A 25,311-nucleotide genomic window follows, 5' to 3' on the forward strand; every position below is an offset into this window, starting at 1 on the left:
GGAGAGTAGATGACGATTTGCTAGCATTCCGCAATCATTCTCTTCATTTTGGCCGACCCATAGCTAGGCTTGGAGAGAGACAGCTTCAGCTTGTCTCTTGGTGGGAGAAATACGACAATTGTGCTCCTACTTTGGTATGTGACTGGTGGCTTAAATATTTTGAATCTTGATTATCTAATGCATTATGCAATCTAGGTAATAATAGGTTCTATAAGCTATTGTCCACTCAAATGTTGATTTTTCGGCTTGCATATTAGCAATTGCAAATTACCTAAGCTCAATCTCTTAAATTTGAATAGAAACGTATTGCCATTCGGGTCCTCTCGCAAGATTGTAGTTAAGGGCTTGCTGAGAGAAATTGGAGCATATGGGTCCTCTTTCACATCAAAAAGAGAAACAAGCTCACAACTGCCCAGCTGGAGTGTTTAGTGTTTTGCCATTGCAATCTCCAGCTTCTTGAGAGGACAGCTCTATCCTTTGAGCCTTCATTGGTAAATTGGTAATGATTAGTATTATGTATAATTAACTTTTTAACCTCGAGTCCTTGACACTTGACATTGCTAATTTGATTGGAAGTTGGATTGTAAATTGTGATATATATGAACATTGAACATGTTGAATCTCCTCTTATATGATATATCTTTGTCTCATTTACCTTTACAGGTAAATGTTGACAAGATTGATATAGAGAAGGTGCGTGACATTCCGCAGATACCATAGGAGGAGCGAGATATCTACTCCATGCTCTATGAGGAGCTATCGGTACTGGTGCATGAGACTCCTGCATAGAGGAGGGTTAGAGTGAGGGCCACACGTGGTCGTGCATCACAGATAGAGTCAGAGCCAAAGTTCGAGGCTGAGGCTGAGGCTGAGGCTGAGGCTGAGGTTGAGGCTGAGGCTACTTCATCAACTTCTCGATCAGGGTCCTCGGAGTCGGATGAGGAGATAGTGCACAGATCCTCAGAGTCCGAATGAGTCATGAGTCATGACTCGTGATATACAGGAGTTAGTTTAGCAGTGCAGAGTCTAGACTACAATTGCCAATTTTTCATTGATGTTGATACTTATAGCCTCATTGGACTTTGGAGTTTTGACAGATTATTCACATGACATAGTTACACGTATCATTGTATCTTGATCCCACTTATTATGCATCTTGATTCTTGTTCCATTGTTCTTGATGTTAGACTGTCAGTCTTCACTGCTCTTTAGATCATAGATTATTCATGAGTCATAAATTCTAATTCATTTTGTTGCCTTAAGTTTTGAAAATTGAGTCTTAATTGTGTTGAGCTGTCTTAAGTTTCAACCATTGAGTCCTCAGTCTTGACTCCTCAATCTTCACTCGTGAGTCGTGAGTTGTGACATGTGTGATGAATCATGATTTCAATCATATGACATAAAGACTCAAAGTTTTGTATGAAAAGTGGGTACATGTTGTTGTAGGCATTGTTATATTTATATACCCACATAATACTGTATGTTCTTTAGTGTACAATCCGAAATGCCGTTTTCCCTGTTTCCGAAACTCCCCATACTATGTTGCTGATCACTTTCCATTCAAAAAACAATCTCGTTTTTGCAAATTTTAGGTATTTCAGCTTGCTGTCCACACCCCGGACGCGAAGGACATCGTGGTCCAAGCTGGCCATTGCTGTCTACAACAGTTTGGCGCCTGTTTTTAGTCAATCACACATTGTTTGGAGCTGATTTTAGCATGCTGATTGGTACTGCTGGTTTTTCTTGCGTTTTTAGTCTCTCTCTCTCTCTTCTACAGCTTGCGTTTTTAGCATTTCTCTCTTCCGCTACGCTTTTAGTCTTTCTCTTTCTTGTAGCTTGCGTTTACTGTTTTCTCTCCTACAGCCTGTGTTTTTAGTCTTTCTCTCTCCTCACTTGCGTTTTTCTACTGGCTGCAACCTCTTACTACTGGTAGCATCCTTCTCCCACTGGCAACTCACTTCTTGTCCTTTCATTCATGCTTCACACTGTCCTCACACCCCTTGAGACGAACATTGCGGTTCATGGTTTGTGGCAGATTTTTTCCACCTCTTTCTTCTTGAGCAAGGCACAGTGACACCCATGGCTTCTTTACCCATAGATGACCAATCTATCGGGTGCTCCTATTGTGGCCTCATCGAACACACCACCGAAACTTGCTGACTTCGATCTTTGCTCCCCACCCCCTTGGAGTATATATGTCTTATACCAAGCACTCCTTGTGCCACCTCTCCTTTTTGGGCCACAGAGATCATTTTGCATTGGCTATCGAGTATTATGCTCAAGACAATAAGATGCATTGGATGTGAACTAAGTCCTTTCGAGCACATGGAGGATCGATTGGTGTTATGATCTCTTGGAGATTATCGCAATCTCAGTGGCAGTCTTTTCCCACCTATTTTTAGGTACAGTGGCTATCACGGCCCGCGGTTCTACAGTCCGCTCCATCGAGAGACAATGATTGTTTGATACCGTCTCCTCATTAGTCCGCTCTTTCGAGAGACAGTGGCTGCTCGATTTCTTTCTCTTATTCGGCTTCCCGGTCCATTCCATTGAGAAGCAACAATTATTGCCCACTCATTGCTCAGTCTGAGCTCCACCCTTCACCCTCGCCTACTCAAGTTCGAGAGGCCACCTCTGGGAGTTCTTCACCACCCCAGATACCTTCTTTGGCATGATGGGCGGCACTTCCTTTATCCTCAAACATTTCGGAGTCCGTGATCCATGAGTTTTTGGATTCCCTATCTACCTTAGAGGGGGATGATCTTTCTTTGCCCTCTGAGGGGGCATCTGCATCTATTGCGACTTCAGAGGTGACTCCTATTCCTCCAGTTTCAAAGGGGGTCCCCACCCCCCCGCTCAATCCTTGGCACACCCTGGCGAAGGCCTTTTACCTTCTTCTTCTACCCTTAGATGGGGTGACTTCCTTCCAGTGGTTATCTCACCTATTGATACCCAGGATCTTGAGGATCTATCTAGATCGGGGCCTTGGAGGTTCAGTCGCGACTTGGTGATGAGGCCTTCGTATTCCTTCTTGCATGGATGTACGGAGCTAGTTTCTTCTCTCACGAGGTTGAGTTTCGAGTTCTCTAGTTCACTTTGTCTACTGTTCTTTACTGCACATTACCTTTGAAGTGGAAATCTTGGATCTTAGGGATCCTGTAGATCTTTTTCCTTCTCTTTTTCTTGCCTTGGTCACTTGGTCAGCATGGAGCGAACTACGGGCATATCCTTATGTTCTCGGTACCACACAAAGTCGAACATTACTCCTTTGCATTGCATGTTTTTATCATCTTTGTACTAGGGCGCTTGGGCCAGTGAACAATTTTCCCACAAGGGACATTGTCCAAGTGGCATGTGTTGCATGGGCATTCTTTAGCATGTAGCATTTCATCTCCACCTCACTCTTTACTTTTTCCCCTTTTTGGGCTTGAGAGGGGGTGTTGAGAAACCCTTCATCCTTCACCGGCAGTTTGCATTTTTGCATTTAGGGTTTGTAGCCCAAAAAACGGGCGCCACCCTAGATTGACTGTGCCTATTTATAGGCCACTCTTACTCTCATTCTTTACAGCTGATTCATTCAGTCCGTCACCTCTTCTCTCCAGCCTCTCCACTACTCTCGTATCCCTTCAGGAGGACATTGCGGCTCGTGGTTCGTGGTTGTCTTCAGAACTTCATCATTCCATTCATCAGAGTTTCTTCTCTCTTCTCTTGTCTTCTCCATGTTTGTCGAGTTCACTCTGTGTTCTTCCTTGCAAATCTTACTCTCACTGGTACGTCATCTTTTGATAGACCTGACACTCGTTAGCCGGATGGCCAAAGGAGAATCAGCCTTTTGGGTAGTGAAATATGCTCTACTCGAACTTCGCAGAGGGCTTCGATGTTGATCAAGTGGTGTAGGCAAGCCTGAATCTCAACCTTGGGAGAGGGGTCCATGCTAGTTAGGAAGCGCCAAAGAGCAGTCCACCATGCAAATAGATCGAATGGATGAAGAAATAAGGCCGTTGGCTGAAGAAATAAGGCCTAATCCTCCCTATCTAGAAGAGTGGGGAAAGTCAGCCGCCAAGGCAGTTGGGATGGGCCCATACTTGGTTTCGAAAGAGGGCTGTAATGCTAACCAAGTGTCGTAGGCATGCCTAAAACTCGACCTTAGGAGATAGCTTTGATGCTAACCAAGAGTATGAATGCACAACCTCCAAAGTAGTAGTCCATCTGTCATGAAAAGTAAAATAGAAGTATAGATAATGATGGTTAAATGATAAAACACCTCAATTGAAAGGATAGAGAAAAGGATGCAAAGAGAAGAACGATGTCCAAGACCTGATCTCCAGAGAGAAGATACTATCTCCATCTCCATGTTGATGGAGACATACATGTGGGTGATTCCACATTCAAGGCATTGTTGGTCTACTTCATTTTTCTTTGGCTATTTTTGTGTTTGTGGACAGTGTGAGAACACATGTCTTGGTTCTCCATAGTTTCAGCAAGCTATTGTTTTCTGTGGTGGTTGGATCATTCCTCACCCTCTTTTTCTTCCTAACAGCATGATAGGCGTATGCCTATAATCCATGAGGATAAGATCTCCTTGGTTGTAGTAGCAAACAAAGGGATTAGTATATTCGTCATCGTCTTTTGCTAGTTTTTCAACATAGTAGATAAGAGCATCACTAGGAGGATGAGTAATGATTGGGCTTGATAGTCCAAGGATCCCGGAGGGATTAATTTCATTCCTCGACACTATTTGTTATTTCTCCTAGGGAGCTGGTAATGCTAACGGTGGTGCTAATTGCGGCTATCGTGGGTAGTGCAAAGCTCGATTGTATTGTGGGTAGCTGAAATTGGGATTGGGCTCTGGGAGTCTTCATGAAGCTTTGCAATAAGTGGCTTCATGCCCAAAGCATTCGCAATGTGTGCAAGTGCATTGTTAGCCTTGAGCACTCCAAAGGGAGGTGATCTCCATTGCAATGAATGCACTATGTATTTCGATATCATGGTTGGGAAAGCTTAAGGGTTTTCACTATCTTCAAGAGCTTTTGGTGCTACTTGTTGATAGCAGCCATCATTAGGTCTTGTGTGTCGCTTGTTTCACCCTTTTTGTGGCTTAGCTGAGGGTCTAATGTGGTACCTATGGCTTTCTTGTCTAAGTTTCTCTCTTGATAAGATGGATTTCTTCATCAACATGGATTTCTTCATCAAGCATGTCATTCATGTTGGAATGGTTAAGATCCAAGTTGCTTGCCATGGTTTCATAAATCCTTTCATCTCAGATAGCCTTGATGAAAGCTTTGGTTACAGCCTTTGCGGTGGGTCTATGGGCAAATTGGGATATGCTTAAAAAGGCTCCTCGCTTTTGAGACAGTCTTGCATGCTCTCTTCCTCTTGTTGCTCATTCCTAGGTTAGTACTAGAGTTGATGGGCTTGTTTGTCTATAAAATTTATTTTCAAAATGTTATTGAGTATAGATTTGTTGGGCAAGGTATATAGGTAGTTGCATATTGTGCAACATCACCCTCTCATTACATGTGTCAAGGACATAATGGAGTATCTTGCAAATATTGATGAAATAATTCTTAATGCCTCTCTTGTTTCTATAGTCTTGGTTGGTTTGCTTGATACTTATTAGAGTTTTGCGACTAGACTTTGTTTACTTGCAAAAGGAGATACTGATGCATGCCATAGGAACAAAGGCAAGTCATGGCAGCCATCAAACACAAAGGGTAAAGGCAAATCAGCTTCTTCCATGGACTCTTTAAGCACCAAGGATGATGGCGCTAAGAAAAAGAGATGTAGTTATTGCAAGAAAAAAGGGCATGCTATTGAGGAATGTAGAAAAAGGATTGCAAGTGAAAAAAGAAAGCAGTCAGACATGATTGTTGCTGAAAATTCAGCAAGTGCGAAGGATGCAACAACACATTTAGCAAGTTTGGACATTGGTTAGTCTTATGCTTTTGTTGTGCATTGTTCATATGATGACTTTTCACATCCACATGCAGTACATGGTATTTTGACAGTAGTGCCTTCAAGTACATAACATCCTTTTGTGACTTGTTTGTATCATATGCAAATGTACAAAAGGGGGGATTGGTGGTATGTGCAAATAATGCTTTGTATGCAATCCAAGGCATTGAACAAATTCCCATTATTGTAGTAGATGGAAAACTGTTATGTTTAAAAAGGTCTTATATGTGCTTGGCATAAAGAAAAACTTGCTTTTAGTTTCAGCCATTGCATGTGCTAGTTTTGTGGTTAAATTCCATATGGATCAATAGAGTGTCTATGACTGTAGTGATGGAGATGTCCTCATTATCATTGGCACATTGTACAATGTTCTCTATCAGCTTGATTTATATGAGAGGAGAGCATTTGAGGATGCATTACGAGTTGGTATTTCGTTAACTTTAATTGCTAATGGATTGACTACAAGTTGAGATTCCACAATCTTCTTTGCTGATCCAAAAGCCCCTTGCTGTACATACAATCGGCAAGCAATTTGGGCCAATTGCCCCTTGATTTTTACCCAAGAATTGCACAATTGCACAAATGAAACTACCAATTGGCCAAATGTTCTTGATGGAAAGCTTAATAGCCTAAGGTGTAGATAAAGTCTTTTTACATAGAAGAAAGAAAATAAGTTTTTTAAATTGAATTTATCCACAATAATCCATATTTTGTCATTGTGGCAGATATCGTAGGTAGTCTAGTAATAAAGTCCACAGAAATTTAATCCCACGATCCATTAGATACATGAAACAATATAAGTAATCCATAAGATTTACTAGAGTGATACTTACTCTATTGATAAACAATGCGCTAAAAAACTCCTTGGTATTGAGGTCCCCAGATGGCTGTCTTTTGCAACAAATTGCTGTCTTTGATCAGAAAATAGACTAGCATCTCTCTTTCTCTCTCTCTCTCTCTCCCCCCCCCAAAGTTGTAGACTAACTGAATGGTTGAGACCCAGCCCAAGAAACGTTTTCTTATTTGCATGGGCGTTTTTGCCAAGTGGCAGCCTTCTAAGCCCATTTTTCAACATTACCTAGCCATTTAATTAATGTTCAGAAGTTGATGAGGGAGTAGTCATCACTCCAAAATCCTTTGAAGATTTCTTTTTCTTATCCTTGTTGAAGCAATCCTTCTTTTAGTGACTTGTCTTGCCACATATGTGAGAAGTGGACTCCTTTTTCTTGTCCTTCTTTGATTTGTTCTCCTTTTTCTTTCGGTCCTTCCCCTTTTTCTAAGAGGACTGAGCGACCAAGGCCTCACATTTAGAAGCATCGGTCCCTTTCAATTGCTCCTCTTGTTCCAAGACCATAGGAAGCAATTCCTCCCAATGAAGAGTCTCCTACCCCCTTGAGGCAATCAAGGTAGAAAAAAGCCCATTGAAACAGGGTGGTAACTGTGAAAGAAGAGTTATCACTATGTCTTCAGAAGTGATCACCTTCCTTGCGTTTTGTTCTTGCATCTGAAGCTGCCCCCAGCTTATTCATATGCTTTGGCATAGAAGATGACTCGTTGACACTCCTGGTCCTCATTTGTACTTCTAAAGAAACTCATTTCATGACAGTCATGTGATTATACATCTGATCAAGCTCTTGCCCTATCTCTTGTTCCATCGTTAAATGCTCTATATGAGAGATCACAGCTGTAGTGCATGAGAAACAAAAATGAGCGGATGCGAGCATTTATTTTGTCCCAGTGTGCTTGAGCTTTTGCCAACTCCAACTTATTACTTGTAGAGAGTCTGGACTCGTCTCACGAAGAAAGACAATGGATAGCCTCTGCAACAAGCTCTGCCAAATCATAGGACTCCAAGATGCCAAGCATTATAACTTGCCAGATGTGGTAGTTCTTGCCATCGAGCTTTTGATTTGATGGTAAAGTTTCTTTCTCGCACGCCCACTCTCGCCTCAATCTTGTTCTAATGCACAACCCTCTTGCTCACCCTTGAATGTTGAAAATGCAGCCTTGTGTCGTGTTGAAATCTCCTCTTCAGGCAGGTCAGTCCTTCAATGCTTTGATACCATGTTAGAGTGAAGCAGTGCGGAAGTGTACGACCAAGACAAAGAGTGAACAAAGAGAGAGAAAGAGACAGTGGAACACAAAATCTGCAATGAAGAATGATGTATAAGGAAGTGGATATGTACATGGGCACAGAGTGTATGTTTGCATATGTCTCCACCTCAAAGATCTCACACTGTGAAACCTGAGGCAATCTCCACGATTAGCAATCTGGAAACTTGTGATCAGAAATTGTGAAAGTGTGTGGTGAAGAGAGGAAATAAATAGCATGTGAAAAAATGAGAAAAATATGCTGTTGACTGTACTACCTGATTGAACTGCTATTGTCCGGCTGTACTTCCAGATTGCCATGTGTCTTGCGCTGACTGCCACCTGCTGATGTCACCTGTATGGCCAGACTGCCACGTGCAACCGCAGAAAACTGCTCACGAATGTAACTGCCTGTCCAGGGAATGCCAATATCTAACAACCCTTGGATTCATTCTATCTCCTTTGGCCTTCCGCCACATCTAGGATTTGAGGGGGGTGTTAGCAGATATTTGTGTCTTCACTGTCTTGTATGGTCATCTTCTATGTGTGAGTCTTAGCTTGAGTCAGATGAGGACATTAGGAGCTTGTGGTCTTTGTCCTTTAGTTTATCTCTTCAAGAAATTTCAGGTGGAGGTCCTTCTTGTGTTTATTGTCTCTCGTGTTGGAGCGCGCGGGTAGCGGAAGCGTGAAGATTTGCAGCAGAGGGAGTGAACAGGTGAGTGAGTGAGAGTAAGAGTGACGAACAGATTTGGGTGTACCAACAATGTGTTGGTACACAAAGAATAAAATGTATTTATACTTAGGGCCCGTAAGGGTGCATTCACATGTACAACATAACAATACACGTGTAAAATACACGGAGGTGAATAAAGGACCTTTACATCCCAACAACCTCCCATTTAAAGGTCCGGAGTGAACCTTTAACCAACTCCCACTAGTCGTATGCAATGCTCATGCTGAGCCTTGCCTAGACTTTTAGTGAGAACATCTGCAGGGTTGTCCTGTGTTTGGATCTTGGTCAATGTGATTAGACCATCCTCCAGAATCTGTCTGATAAAGTGATATCGCACATCAATATGCTTTGTGCGTGAATGATACATGGCATTTTTAGCCAGATACACAGCACTCTGGCTATCATATCCCAACACTGGAGTACTCATGGACATGCCGAGATCCTCTACGAGTCTGCTCAACCATATAGCTTCCTTAGAAGCTTCAGTAGTAGCTGATATGTATTCAGCTTCAGTAGTACTCAGTGCGACAATGTTCTGCAACCTGGAGCACCAAGAGACGGCCCCTCCAACAACTGTAAAGACATACCCGCTAGTGGACCTGCGAGTGTCTAAGTCACCTGCCATGTCTGCATCACAATAACCTTGCAAATTAAGTGCACCTTGCCCATAGCAAATACACTTTCTTTGTGTACCCTTCAGATATCTAAGAATACTCTTGACAGCCTCCCAATGTGGTTTGCCAGGATTTGACATAAACCTGCTGACAACTCCCACTGCATGAGCAATGTCTGGACGAGTAGCCACCATAGCATACATAAGAGAGCCACAAGCTGATGCATAAGGGACTCCCTTCATAGCATTGGCTTCCATGTCATCTGTTGGGCTGTTGGCTTTACTAAGCTTAAGGTATGGAGGTAAGGGTACTCCGAGAGGCTTAGCTTCAGCCATGTTAAATTTGTCCAGTACCTTTTCAATGTACTTTTCTTGAGATAAGAACAGCAATTTCTGCGTTCTATCCCTACGAATCCTCATGCCCAATATATGCTCTGCATTCCCCAAATCTTTCATGGAAAAAGCTGACTTCAGCTGATCTTTGAGAGCATCCAAGCTAGTCTTTCTCTTCCCAGCTAGCAACATATCATCCACATATAAAACAAGTATGATAGGGCTGCCATCTGTATCCTTTTTCATATACAAACAATGATCTGCATGGCTGCGCGTAAACCCATGAGAGAGCATAAAAGTGTCAAACTTTTTGTACCATTGCCGTGGTGCTTGTTTCAGCCCATATAAGCTGCGTTTTAGTTTACACACCAACTACTCTTTTCCAGGAACTACAAAACCCTCGGGCTGTTTCATGTAGATCTCCTCATCAATGTCACCATGCAGAAAAGCTGTTTTCACATCCATTTGGTACAACTCTAAATCCAATACAGCAGTGAGAGCCAAAAGCACACGTAGTGTGGTCATCTTCACGACAGGTGAGAAGACCTCCTGGAAGTCAATCCCTTCCTTCTGTGCATACCCTTTGGCAACCAATCTTGCCTTGTACTTGGGTTTCCCATCAACTGTGTTTACTTTGTAAACCCATTTGTTTGGAAGAGGCTTTCTTCCTTTGGGCAATGATACAAGATCCCAAGTATCATTAGCATACAGAGATTTAATCTCTTCCTGCATAGCTAGCTCCCACTTATTGCTGAATTTGCATGACTTAGCCTCTTTATATGTCAGAGGCTCACCCTCATTAGTAAGCATCACATAATGCAAAGAGGGGTCATACCTATGTGGCTGCCTTCTTGGGCGTGTAGACCTGCGTACCCAATGATCTACATTCTCAGGAATTGGATCTACATCTGGAGGCATGTTGTTTTCAGCATTTATTGGCTGCTGTAAGCCATTTTCAGCATGCTGTTCATGCTGTACAGCACCTTCATTTTCATTTCCAGCACCTGCATTTTCATAATCAGCAAGTCTATCTTGCTGTCCATGACCTCCCTGTGCTTCTATTTGCTGTGCATCATCATCTGGCTCAAAGATAACCGGCTGATCATCAGTTTCAGCCTGTGGTACAGCACCATGAGGCTCATCATCTGAAGTAATAGGTGGCTGCGAATTCTGAAATTTGACATTTTTCATGTCTTCATCAGAGGCTAAAGTACTTTTCAGTAACTTTGCCTCATTAAACACAACATTACGGCTGCGAACAATTTTCTTGGACTGAGGTAGCCACACTCTATAGCCAAATTCACCCTCATCACCATAGCCCATGAAAATGCCTTTGGTGGATTTCGGGTCAAGTTTATTCCTCAGCTCAGTTTTAACATGCACAAAAGCATCACAGCCAAATATTCGTAAATGGTCATATGAGGCCGGTTTGCCAGACCAAACCTCCTCAAGAATGCCATTATTTAGGGACCTGTTTGGAGAGCGGTTGCAAATGTGAACCGCGGTTTTAAGTGCCTCTCCCCAAAATTCGTGAGGGAGAGTAGCAGTGGACAGCATGCACCGCACTCTCTCACAGAGAGTCCTATTGTATCTTTCAGCTACACCATTTGAAGAAGGGCTGTAAGCTCCCTCTTGATCCCATGCAAGTCACAAAAGGACTTAAATTCATTAGACGTGAACTCACCCCCATTATCAGTTCTCAAGCATTTTAACTTTCTACCTGTCTGAGTGGTCACGAATGTATGAAAAGTTTTAAAAACAGCAAACACTTCACTTTTCTTTTTCAACAAATAAACCCAAATCTTCCTGGAACAATCATCAATAAAAGAGGCAAAGTATGCAGCACCACCCAACGATTTCAAAGGCATGCTACATACATCAGAATGCACTAAGTCCAAGACATTTGACTTACGGGAGACACCAGAGTAAAATGAATTTTTCATTTGCTTTCCAAACTGAGAGTCATTACAAAAATCAAGTTTAGAGTCTTTTCCATCAACCCTCTTCAAAGAGGTAAGAACATCAAGACCTTTCTGGCTCATATGGCCTAATCTCTTATGCCATAACTCCAAATGACAGCCAATTTCAGCAACTGCAAGAAACTTGCCATTCAAAGCTTTACAGAGCAGACAATACAGAGTGCCCTTCTTGGTTCCTTTAGCAATCAGCATGGAACCCCTTTTTAATTTCCATAAACCACCACCAAACAGTGTGGTGTAACCATGCAAGTCAAGCTGTCCAACAGATAGTAAACTCTTCTTGATGCCAGACACATATCTGACATCTTTCAACACAAGTTTTTGCCCATTATCCAAAGACAAGTGTATGGTGCCAATCCCATCAATGCTGCAAGCATGATTATTTCCAAGGTAAACCTTGCCATAACAGCCTGCATCAAAAGTAGCAAAACACTCCAAGCATGGAGTCAGATGGAAAGAGGCACCAGAGTCTACAATCCAAGTCTGAGTGACACAATTATCAATTGACAAAAGTGCATCAATCACATCAGCCTTGGTGATCTGCATATCCTGCATGTGACATACAAGGGCATCATAATCCACTGCACATAATACATCAGCCTCTGCATCTGAGAGCTCCTCAATGACAACACTAGAGGCCACATTGGCCTTTTCCTTTCCTTTACCTGCCTCAGATGCATCTGTCTTTTCCTCTTTCTTCTTTTTGTCTCATGCACTCTTCTTTCTCTCTTGTTCCTTCTTGTAAGACCTGCAATCAGGCTTCTTGTGGCCCTTCCGACCACATTTTCCTTTTCTCTTGATCCTGCTTCTCTGTCCAGCATTTGCATTTTTCTTTTCAGCCCTGCCTCTAACATTATAAGCTGAGTTGCTGCCTTCTCCACTAGACTTACGTCTAATTTCTTCATTCAAGATCGAACCCCTCACACCATCATATGTGAGATTGGAGTTATTGCTGAGAGAAACAACCAAAGTCTCCCAAGAGTCAGGCAATGTCATGATCAAAAAGATCGCCCTCAACTTATCATCAAAATCCAAACTTGCATCCTTGAGCTGATTTAAAATGCCAGTAAATGCACTCAAGTGCTCAGCTGCAGGCTTGGACTCATCCAGCCGCATATTCACCAACTTGCGCATTAAATGCACCTGATTAACAGGTGTGGTGATCTCATAGGTAGTCTTCAACTTCTCCCATATTGCATGACCAGTGTCAAAACCCTTAATGCCTGTCAAAATGTCATCAGTGACACCCATCTTTATATAAGCCACAACCCTTTTATTGACTTTGGCCCAATCCGCCTCAGACATTTGTGCGGGTTTATCCATTTGCAAAGCATCCTCACAATCCTTTAAGAACAGTATGCCCTGCATACGATCTTTCCAAAGATCAAAGCCCTGACCATCAAATCGCTTGATTTCCATCAAACTTTTAATGTCAGAATTGGAAGAAGTTGCAGCCATTTTATTACAAGTACAAGTGTAAAAGCACTGAACTACAAGAGCACAAGCTAAATCAGCAAATACACTGCTGTTCTTGCATAACCAGCAATAATCCTCTGCTGTTTTGACATAGACCAGGCACTGCACAGGCAAATAATGCAGAAATTTATCAAATTCTACACAAAATCCCAAATTTCCAGGTCCAAATGTGCGCGAATGTCAGCCAACCTGACTCAGCTGGGCAAAATTACATCAATACATGAAAAGCCCCAATTTTTCTTGGTCCAATGCTAAGAAATTTTACTCGGATGAGCAAAATTCCAACAAATTTGAAAAATCCCCAAATTAATTTAGGTCAATGCGCACAATGTCTGCAATTTCTGACACAGATGCCACTGTCAAGCATAAACAGCATCAAATCTGGGAAAAGCCCCAAATTTCCAGGTTCAAATTTGACCAAATCTGAGAACTGTGCTTGTGCGCGCGAACTCCCGTCAATGGCAAAGGGGTTGCTTGCAGTAAACCTTAGAAAATTTTAAAAAAATTACTGGAAGAAAAATGTGTCGAATCTGCAGCTGTTGACCTGCACTGCCCGTCAGATGCCACGCAGCCTTGCGTGAGCTGTCGCCTGCTCAAAAACATGACGAAACTGCATTGCGTGACCTGTGCAGCCTGCGCCTGATGCCACGTAGCCTGTCGCCGCAGTTTCGTGACCTGCGTTGACCTGTGCAGCCTGCGCCTGGCTGCTCGTGACCTGTTCGTGACTGCCTGCTTGGTCAAAAATTGACCTGTCGCCTGTCTATCAGGCTGTCGCTTGCACAAAACGTGACCTGCAACACTGTCGCCCGATTGTCCAGCACATACACGTGCCTGGAAACAGTGACGACCTGACCTGTATGAGTGACGACTTACTAATTTCTCGCGAGCGAAGAGCTGGTGATGTCTAACACAGACTTCGAGGAGTGCGAGCACCTTAACCTCAGCTCTGATACCAGTTGTTGGAGCGCGCGGGTAGCGGAAGTGTGAAGATTTGCAGCAGAGGGAGTGAACAGGTGAGTGAGTGAGAGTAAGAGTGACGAACAGATTTGGGTGTACCAACAATGTGTTGGTACACAAAGAATAAAATATATTTATACTTAGGGCCCGTAAGGGTGCATTCACATGTACAACATAACAATACACGTGTAAAATACATGGAGGTGAATAAAGGATCTTTACATCCCAACATCTCGAGCAGGCAGCATTGCCATGTGGCAGGGTGGACAATTATCTCCTAGGTGGGCGTTGCTGGGTGGCCATTTTCAAGCCAGGCAACTGATTTATATCAGTTTGTCTTGTATGAAGTACAGATTGGCCAGATTTCCTACATGCAGCCTATTTATAGTTGCCCTTACTCCATGGAGTCTTCAGATTATTATCACCAGCCCTCATCAATTTGTATCCATCCTTCTTGCCTTCATTGGTGCCCTCACTAACGGTCCATGCTGCTTGTAGGGGCTGATAGAGTCTGGCCTCGTATCTTCAGTTTCAGTCAGCTTTTTAAATACGATTCATGATTCCAGCAGGTCCCTCGTTTCTATCTTCTCTTCTCACTCCATGTTCTTGTTCTTTTCCGCAGTGCACTGACAGAGAAACATCATTGCCTTAGTCTGAATAGCACGACTAGGAGTAGGAACAATATGGCAACAATGCAAGGTGACAAATCGGGTGGTGGGAGGCACAATTTGCTTGATTAAGCCTTCATGTGGTCAAAACCCTGTGTTCATTCACGTCTAATGCATTTCTTCTGCTACATTTTGTTTTCTTTCTCATATTTGAGTGTCCCAACTTGAAATTTTGGGCCCTGCTTGAGAAATAACTGTTAAATTACTTGGGATGCACAGAAATTACGGTTTTGTGTATGTAAATATGGATAAGTTAACTAGGATGGTTAGGTTTATTCCAACTTCATTTGGTGTTAAAGTTCTAAAATTGGCTAAATTGTTCATAGAGAACCTATACATATTATATGACCCTCTAGCAAATATAGTTTGAAATCAGGACAGAAATTGTTATAGCCACTTTTGTAGAGTTGTTCATAGAGAGCCTATACCTATTATATGAACCTCTAGCAAATATAATTTCAAATCAGTACAGAAAGTGTTATGGCAGAAGGTCCGCAAAGAGATGATCAAACTAAAAGGGTTTTGCAAATCCTACTACAAGAGATGTCCATTTATGTTAATGTTTGGGTTTCAACCTAGGGCTTACTATGGTATGGGACTGTAAAAGGAAAAGGTTCAGGGAGCTAAAGGTTCCTCTGCCTGAAAGGTTCCTTAGAGGATATGAATAAAATGTTAACTTGCTCAAAGCAACATCAGGAAGGCATAGGATAGAGCCAGGGGCTATGCGGACCCACATAGAAGACCTCTTTGAAAAAGGAGAGCAACTTTATCTTAATGCTTGAGCATTTTGAAGCCAAAAAGATGGGACAATGTCCAAAATTATCACCTAGGTATCATGGTCCTTTCGTGATACTTAAGAAGATAAGAGAAATGGATTATAAACTCCAATTACCTGCCAGCAGTAAGATCTATCCAGCATTTCATGTTAGCGACTTCAAGAGAAAACTGGGTGACATAGATAATCTTTTCTTGGAGGATGAGATAGTGAAACTACCTGGTAAGCAATCACTTCCACATGAGCATAAGCGGACTTTACATGTTCGTCATAGATGAACAAAGAGTACTAACTGTAGGAGTACCTAGTAAAGTGGAAGGTTTGTTGAGAAGAGAGTTCGAGTTGGAAGAATGTAAGCACAGCTCAGAAAGTTGAAACGGTTTATTTCTTGAGGGGGAGGAAGTGTCACACCAATTGACATGACAATACTGGGGGAAAATATATGCATATGGCATGACTAATTATTCAGATGTGACTCATGAGACACTTGTGAAAATGGGCTAAGGCCAAATGATTTATGGGCTTAGTACAATTAACGTGTTTAAATAGGTTCTTAGGCCAAGTGAGTTGGCAATGTGCCAGACCTGCTCACAGTTACTATGTATTAATGAACTAATAAATAGAGTGGTTGTGCAAAGGCTGGGAGGCGATGAGGACAGCTCTATCTCTGTTTTCTTTCATCCTCTCTCTTCAAAAAACTGATAATCAGATCAGACTAGCATCTTAACAGTCAGCCTATCAAAAGGATATTCATTAGTCCTTGAAATTGCTTGCAAGGATCCATTAAGAATAGGCAAAAACTGAAGCAATTGTGCCTTGACTTTTGACATGCAGGACAATTACACCCGTAATCAAGTACACTCTGGAAAAACTTTTGCTAATTGAAGTACTTCTCCAATATGTGCTCATTCTTCATTGATTACCTGCAATTTAACCACAACAATTGTGCAAAAGGAGTAATCTTGATTTGAGAGGTATAGGTGGTCTTGCAAAGCATGTAACCATCCTGAATGGAGTACCAGCCCAAACCTTAGTTGTCACTTGTGATCGCAGGGCACCAATTTCTAAGAAGTGTTCACAATGTCCGAGGAGTATGAACGCTTATGGTTCATCTTGTCAAGGCCTTTACAAGCTGCTATGGCTGTTTGCTTCCATGAAACCGAGGTTTGAGTATCTGGATACTCATTTACTGCCGGAAGACTTCAGTCCATTGTGCATAGGTCTGACTACAATGATATCATTGGGCATTCCAACATACTTGAGTGTTTGCTGTCCAATTTGAGACTGAAATTTATCCTATAAAAGTGTACCTCCATTGCTCGAATGCTTTGGATCACTGCCCACAGCTTCTGTCATAGACTCCTCAATTTTGCTCAACTGTAATTTGTGTGTTTTGAGTATCCTTCATTTCTCCTTTCATGAATTTTATTTCTGACTATTACTTTAACAGCTGAAAATTAATATTGTAAGCCTTGACATGGGTTCTTTTTGCATTGAGGATGTAGTTGGTAATCTTGAGCCTCTCTTGCATTTCTTACCAGTGGGAGTGTTATCCCCAATAGGGACCACTCATCTGAAGATAAAATGTACGATTTTGCTCTTGCCTTAAGCACTTAATTGGTGATCTTTTGTTTTAAAGAGCATGGAACATAATGTGGAATACCTGTTCTGCTCTCTATTCCACTGAACTCTTAATGACTTGACCTGTTTTATGGCATCAAAACAGGTTTGCAGAACTTAGAGTGGTTGCACCAGCAAAGGGAGTTGTGGGTCTTCATGCACAGGGCTTAAACATTGAAAGGGTGTTATATGATGGAGTGCCAACTGAGTTTGAAGTAATTCACACACTCAAGGATGACCATTATGGAGATGGAAACGCCCTATTTGTGAACCAAGATCATCTCTCTGCTTCTGATGCTGCTGATACTGCACATGCAAACTATCTGAGAGCCTTGGAGAAAGAGATGTTGCCAGGGTTGCTTGTATTCATTCCAGAGCTGTCTGTACCATCGCATGGGAATCATGATGTTCCACAGACTGGGTCTGATGCCGGTATAATGAAAGGAGTTGCAGGTGAAAAGAATGGGCCTGAATCTGTTCTTGAAGGTCCAAAAGAAGAGCTAGCTGATCGTACAGAAGAGGTGAGTTGTCACAATAAGCATAAAAGTCTCTAACATTTTTGCCGTTTAATCTTGCTTACAGCATTCTATTCTGCCAACAGAAAGTAAATCTTGTGCATGTGGATTACTGGTTGGAGAAACCCGAATCTGGGGCGTACTTTGTAGGCAACATGTTCCACACAAGTAATCAGTCATCTCGGGCACGCTGTTGGTTTCCTTGTGTGGATCTTGATTTTCAAAGGTGCAGGTGAGTTCAATCATGTCATGAAAGTCCTATCAATCACATTACTTATGATCAAATATCACAGCAGTATTTTGCATTTGTAGAGGGTAAACTTTCCAAACACTGCTACCCACCAATAATTCACCCCATAATTACTTTAATTGACAGCTATGAGATGGAGCTCACTGTGGACTCAGAATTCATTGCTGTTAGTTGCGGGAGGCCACTTTATCAGGTGTTCAGCTTTGTGCAATTTGAATAATTGATATTACTAATCTACAAGGTGCTGCTTCCTAGCATGTCCAGAGGCCTTACTTTGATTAGGGAGCTAATTTGAATTGGATTGGAAAAGTCCATGTAAATTTTGGCTTTAAGATTGTTTCTCTTTTGTAACCAAAGTCATACATTTAATTATATTGAAGAAAATTATGCATGCCATGTACACTTGCGGTAAGGAGAGACTTAATGCCCTCTTAGGCCCAACCAGTCTCTATTATGAACTAGTGTACATTACATTGTTGCAAACATCTGGCTGCATACATTTGTTGAGTATACTGAATGACTGATTTCACTTTATTTGTTCAGGGGTAGAGCTAGATTGAAGTTACATACAGTGTACTTTTTTTGCAACTGCCAGAATCTGAATTCATAAAGGTCTTGGATCCTTGGACAAAATTGTTCATAGTTTGTTTATGAGTATCTGATAAATCATTAAATTTATTACCAGGTTATCAGCAAAGAAGGGAGTCATCTCAAAACTTACGTTTACAAGCTTGACATCCCTGTTGCAGCTCGATTTGTATCTTTGATTGTTGCACCCTTGGAAGTGCTTCCAGATCGCCAGAACATATCTATTACACATTTTTGCATTCCTGGGAACCTTGTGCAGCTTCAATGTACCGGTGCATTTTTCCATTCTGCATTCAGGTACAACATTTCTGTGGGTCATGCAGTTTTGTTCTTTGGTAGGTTTATGTGGGCTTTTGATATTCTCCTTCTTTTCAAAAGTGCTCACCCTTGGTGATCCTATATGAACATGAAAATGGAAATAGAGACAGAAATAGAAACAGGAATGAAAAGAGGAACATCAAGAAGCTGGACTTTAGGGATTTTCTAGTAAGTACAATATTATATGAAATGATAGTGTGGAAATAATATGCTCAATGCCCCACCCTTGTAAGGTGCCACCAATGATCCATAGTTCTACGTTGTAAGGCCCCCATTTTAGGAGAAGCCAGATGATTTTAAAATTATTGGTGGCACCTTACAACTTAGAATGAGGTTGGTGGCACCTTACAACTTGTATGTTAGATGAGGTTGGTTTGGGTCTTGGCTTGTATGTTTGATGAGGTTGATGTGACTAGATGCCAGAGAAAGGTGACCTTTGTGGATCTAACCTTTGGGTTAGATAGAGTAGTTAAGTTGGTGTCATCAAGTTGTGAAGTGTGGGAGTTATTAGGGATCCCTATTTTGGGTTTGGACCAGCGGCCCCCTTGGTGAGGGTCTTGGGTTAGTGTTCCTTGGCCTAACGGTAAAGGCAATATTCCTTGGAATATTTTGTGGTCTACTAGTGAAGGTTCATAATATGGTAGGCTGGTTAGGTTGCCGACTTGATTGCCTTGGGTAAAGGCAATATTCCTTGGAATATTTCGTGGCCTATTAGCGAAGGTTCATAGTATGGTAGCCTGGTTAGGCTGCCGACTTGATTGCCTTCGCGGGCTATAGAAGGGAGACCCCTTCACCTATCATTTTTCTAGATTGCCATCTAAGCTTCAAAGTGGAAGCATACAAGTGTATTAGTTTGTTTGGAATTAAAGAAAATTTCTATTCTTCTCTTATTTGCTGTGTACTCTCTATTCCTTGTTCGGATTCTATACACTACGCCATGTAATTTTTACAGTGAGAATTTAAGCAAAAATTGAAATGGCAAAGTTTTTTCGAAGTTTTCAAGAACTATGATGCTGTCATTGCACATTCTTATGTTGCTGGTTCACATTTTGCAACCTGACTCTAGTAGATCAGTCTAGATTAATGTAGCTGAGCAGAAAAGAGCGAGCTTACATGTGAAGGTTAGAACTGGAGGCAAGCTAACAGGTTCAAAACTGTGGGTACAAGGCAAAAGGTTGAGCTCCAAAACTGAGAGCAACTGTTGGTTCACTCTTAGTTTGTGGCAATTGGCTTTTGTCAAGCAATTGTGTAAGCTGGGAATAGGCATGTATGGCTGTTTTACAGTGGGTTGCCAATGATCTACTTTGCTATTTTAGGACTTTGTTCAGGGTGAAGATCTGGACAGGATGAAGTGTGGTACTGACTAGTGTGGTTTGGCTGCTATATAGGGATTTGGCCTAGTGTGCTACATGGCATCTTTGCAACTCCTTTTAATCATCATATAAAATTAATCAAGTTTCAACCTTGCTGTGCATGAGATCCTCATCATCTACTACCAAGTGCATGAAAGAAGGGATTTTTCTTCTATCTGAAAAAAGAGAAGTTTTTGAAGGCTTAAGACAGTATTGAAAATCACAAAGCATTCAAGATATGTAGAATGGTTTGGATGTGAACAAATGATGTTTACTTTTTTACCTGCAATACTCAGAATTTTTTGTGGTCATAACGTTATCGATTTTTGCCCCTGAAAACTGCACATATATGGAATGCAGTTTTTATGAAGACTATTTGGGTGCGGGTTTCCCCTTTGGTTCATATAACCTTGTGTTTGTGGATTCTGAGTCAATGATGTCGTCAGCCGCAGTTGGCGCAGCTATTACTATCTTCAGCTCCCACCTTCTGGTTGATGAAAAAGTCATTGATCAAGTACAGAACATCTGTTTCTTATTTTTATGGGTTTGTTAGAGTCATTTAATGTGAATCATTGTATCTCTAGAGGGGACTAATGTTATGCCTTTGTTTCACAGACCATGAACACCCGGATCAAGCTGGCTCACTCTTTGGCTCAGCAATGGTTTGGAGTTTATATTTCTCCAGAAACACATAATGATGGTAATACCACACAATCCTTGAAATAAGGGTAATTAAATCTGATTTGACTTGATAGCTATTCTCTTATAGCCAGTAGTTTGGTGGGCATGAAACTTTCATGCATATGATGGATATACTTTGGGGTTGGTTTCTCTCGTGCATTCTGCTCTTCATATTAGCAACAAGTGTGCACAGATGCAAACTGCTTGCAATGAAAGTTGTTCAAGTGCTGGCTGGGTGCTTTGCAGGTGACTTGTATAGAACATTTCTTTCTGTTGTTATGCTCATTTGCCAAGCAATTATTGCAAGTAATGCCTAACTTATGAGTTCATATCTCATTCTCCCAAGTGGGGAGTAAGCTGCCTCTCTTTTTCTGGACCATGATAATGAACACAATTTGAGTTTCCTGGTAAAAGGGAACATTTTCAGGGAGTAATTATGAAGGTGCATGGTAATTGGTAATCTAGCTTCATTCCATCTATCCTGGAATGATTGATTTGTATGGATTTGATAATTAGGTTGGAAGATTAGCTGGAACTGTCAGATCGCTCCCTGTGGTTAGCTTTAAAGTGCCACCTCTTGAACCTTTGAGTAAATGTTTGCTATGTGGAAGCTACTCAATGAATATCTGTTTGTAAGGCAGGGAGCCTACCCTACTACCAATACCAGAAACAACTGAATTTGGACCTTCTACACTATGCTTTGACAGCATATGTCAGGCCTGCCTCTGAAAATCACACTGTTGCAACTGTTGAATTAAAGTTGGATGAACTTAAGCTCATAATACAAGTGATCCAAGATTCTGGCACACCAGCTCTTCTGGGGCACTCTGCTCACCTGACCCATTCCAGGTCCAGTCCTGCATGCCCTGCACAGCGGCACCTACTGCCACATCAATGTGACAAACACAATCTGAATAAGAATGCCACTATAGTGCTGACAATGAGTGTGAGAGAACATATATGGATGATAGAATGCCACTGTAGGTGGGCAATGGCAGGATGTTTACATTGGGTGCAAGTCTTCGCTGCAAAGGGTGCTGTGTTTGTACGTGGTTTAGGAGTAATTGTAGATTTGGTCCTATGGCATAAGGGCTTTGGTCCTGTATATGTGTTGTGTGCAGTGGGCTTTGGTCCTGTATATGTATTACGTGCAGTGACTGAAATGTATGCATTCTCTATGAATTGAGGCACACATGAGAGAGGGAGGGAGGGAGAGATGGAGGGACATTTTGACTTTGATTCTCTCATGTGAATGCAGCATGGCTTTTGGAAGGCTTATGTATATTTTTGACCGACTTGTTTATTAAGCGACATTTTGGCAACAATGAAATGTACTACCGCCGGTTCAAGGTATCAGATCAATCATGGTGCTTGTGTGTGTGGTGTTGAAAGACAGCTTTTTCTATGGACTGTTTAGATTTTTGTAGACTTTTTCTCCTGAGTTCATGAAATAGTGTAAGTAATATACACTGCTATGTTAGTTGGTCTGCATCCATTTTTATGGCTAATGCACACAATTATCCAATATCTTTAAGTTAAGATTATCCCTATTGTATTGATATGCAAAGTATGCCAGGCTATTGGAGGTATTGACTCTTGATAGTAGACACCTATGAGTGCAGATATCAGCAGGCCAAGGCCAAATGAAGATTAAGCCTATCAAATGTGAATAATGCTTCTAATAGCTTCCTGGCTGAGAAGTGGAAGCACAATAACTAGATGTATCAAGTCAGTTGCAGCTGAAAAGTTGCTTCCACAATTAGAAAACCGTTAGTTTCAAAGGGCTTTCCCAAGTGAGATTGTTAGACCAAATCCTTCGTTATCCCTCTTCTTTTGCCTTGTTTGTGTTTGTTTTGTTAGGTATGGAGCTGATGTGTGCCTAGCAGGCTCTGGAGAGAGAGAGAGAGAGAGAGAGAGAGAGAGCAGCCTTTACGAAAAAAAAAGAAGAAAAGAGAGAGAGCAGCCTTCCTTCTTGGAAAGGGTGGTAATTGCCTGATCAAGCACTTAATTACAACAATCAACAAATAAATATAAATTGAAATGCACAATTTACCGTAATAATCTTGGACAACAGACACCATGTTGGCACCAAAACTGGCGCCCATTTTGGTATTTCTTTAACTTCAATTGCCAATGGATATATTACAAGCCAAGATTCAATGATCTCCTTGACTAATCCAAAAGTCCCTTGCCGATCCAACAATCAACAAATAATTTGGGCAATTTGCCCCTTGTTTTTCACTAGGACTTTAATTGGATCCCAACTGGCCAAATGCTGTCCCAAATTTACAATTGATGGCTCGGCATCAGAAATCCGTGACAATACCACAAATTGTAGGTGTTGATTTCAGTGTACAATGCCTTATCTTGTTGGCATGGGTCTCGAGGTGGTTGCTAAATCCTAAATTTATGCACTAAACTTTAATTTACAGTAGAGACCCCTCTGTTGTCCGGTAAATTTGGCTGAGATTTACTTAAAATGACTGAGAAATGCTGAGATCTCTTGAGAATGGGTCAGAAAAGGTGAGAAAGTCAAGATGAAAGAGAAATCTGATTTCTTTGTAAAAAAACCCTAAAATCTACATGTTTCCTGCTCCAACCTATATTTAATATAGTCACCTATTGCTAGGGACCTCCAAAATGCTATTACCCGATCAACAATGTTGTTGCCAGCTCCTAGAAGGTATATTCTTGCTATGCCTTCCTGTTGAGGCCCCTAGATGGCTGCCTTCTGCAACAAATTACTGTTCTCTGATTAGAAAATGGACCCAACAGCTTCCTCTCTCTCCCTCTCTCTTCCTCCTAGGTTGTAAACTACCCGAATGGTTGAGATCTAGCTCCCAAAAACTTTTTTTAAGTTTGCAGAGGCATTTTTGTCAAGTGCCAATCTTCTAAACCCATTTTTCAGTATTATTCAGTCATTTAATTAATTTTTAAAATTAAATAATATTGAAAATTAATTTCAACACTTTTGACCTTGCCTAAAATTAAATGTGTCTATTCATAATTAATTTGGCTAGGCCATTTGGAACCTGAGTGATCCCCAATCTCTGTTGATCCTTAGACTGATATTAATTAATTAATTGATGCTAGTCACTAGTGTCACCACTTATGCTTATTGGCCAAACAAGTATCCTAAGGTCAAAATTGACACCAATTGACTACCAAAACTCAGTTGGCATAACTTATCACAAGTTTTGCCTTTGACACCCACTGCATTTTCAGGGTCCTTGGTCTATTACCATGAAATAACTGCCATATGCATCACATCTGCTAAACAACATTGCACACTTGATTAATATCTTAATCAAATGTTATCGACAAGATTAGAGCATCTCAAAATTTTATGTTCGTGTGATAGACTTTCCCTCTCTCTTCCCTCTCCTCCCCTTGAAATTCCTGCAATCGTCCTCGATTGCACTGTATTGTGCCAAAGGAAAAATATACTACATTGGAATTTCCATACAGCAGCACAGTTACAACATTGGCCACTATTGTCTAACCATGTTACATGTGTCAAACTTGCTAAACATTTTCAACTAGCATAAACATGATATAAATCTGAAAAACAGTCTAGAATTGTTACTAAAAACCCATTGGATGCATCCATAACTCATGTTTCTTGATTGTTCTGGCTTCACAACCATAGTAAAGCATATTCTTAGTATAAACCATGGCTAAAACTATCAATGGCATTTATTAACATGCTGCTCTCTATGAAACTAGTTGTAAACCATTGAAAGCTAGCATAATTTGATGATAAAACTGATCATTTGCTAATCTGAGAAGTGATCACAGACTGCTGCAAATGTGACCCTGCATTGATTACAAACTGATGGCAGAAACTGACCAGTAACTAATGCAAAATTGATCCCAAAGTGACCATAAACAATTCCTAAATAGATTAAAAATTGAATTGAAACTGATTAGAATTTGATCTCAAAACTGAGGCAAAAGCTCATGCTCAACTGATCGTGAGTTGATCCCAAACGGATGCAAAAGTATAGTCTTAGAGCTATCGTAGCAACCATACTCATCTGCGTATTACTGAGTTCTTTTATCAGTTTGTGCTTTGTCGTACGATTGTTATTTGTATTTTTATCTTCGAACAATAGTAGGTTCAAATGACTTCGAACACATCAACACCAATTCAGTCTCCAGAACAAGCTATGTCGAGAACTGAGTGAGAGTGGGCAGAACAACTTACTCCACAAAGTTCTGACATGGTGGAAGATACTTTTGACAACACGGAAGAAAGGCTATACAAGCTTTCCACTGAAGAATATCATGTGATCATGGACTTTAGATGAAAGAAGATTGAGGAGCTCGATCGAAGAATTGCCCTTCAGGAGAAGCTACTCAATGAAGGTATGCATGAATTTCTCCCTTTAGATGTTGCATATAAAT

General features: G+C 41.3%; 1 protein-coding gene across 4 annotated transcripts in view; it reads left to right on the plus strand.

The window, feature by feature from the left end:
* Positions 1 to 25,311, plus strand: part of TAF2 (TBP-associated factor 2) — a 187,117-nt gene that overhangs the window by 47,034 nt on the left and 114,772 nt on the right. For 3 of the 4 annotated variants that reach the window (XM_087684576.1, XM_087684577.1, XM_087684579.1), the window contains exons 2-8: positions 17,307 to 17,721; positions 17,802 to 17,947; positions 18,092 to 18,158; positions 18,651 to 18,850; positions 20,584 to 20,737; positions 20,839 to 20,923; positions 22,163 to 22,254. In XM_087684576.1, coding sequence (XP_087540702.1) covers positions 17,307 to 17,721; positions 17,802 to 17,947; positions 18,092 to 18,158; positions 18,651 to 18,850; positions 20,584 to 20,737; positions 20,839 to 20,923; positions 22,163 to 22,254 — 1,159 coding nt within the window. Of the gene's footprint in view, positions 1 to 17,088; positions 17,167 to 17,306; positions 17,722 to 17,801; positions 17,948 to 18,091; positions 18,159 to 18,650; positions 18,851 to 20,583; positions 20,738 to 20,838; positions 20,924 to 22,162; positions 22,255 to 25,311 lie in introns of those variants that run through there. The other variant, XM_087684578.1, reaches the window with a different exon arrangement.

Source organism: Lygodium microphyllum, chromosome 9, assembly GCF_053477565.2.
Source record: "Lygodium microphyllum isolate KBCC chromosome 9, Lygodium_microphyllum_v1.1.10, whole genome shotgun sequence".
Classification (NCBI taxonomy): Eukaryota; Viridiplantae; Streptophyta; class Polypodiopsida; order Schizaeales; family Lygodiaceae; genus Lygodium; species Lygodium microphyllum.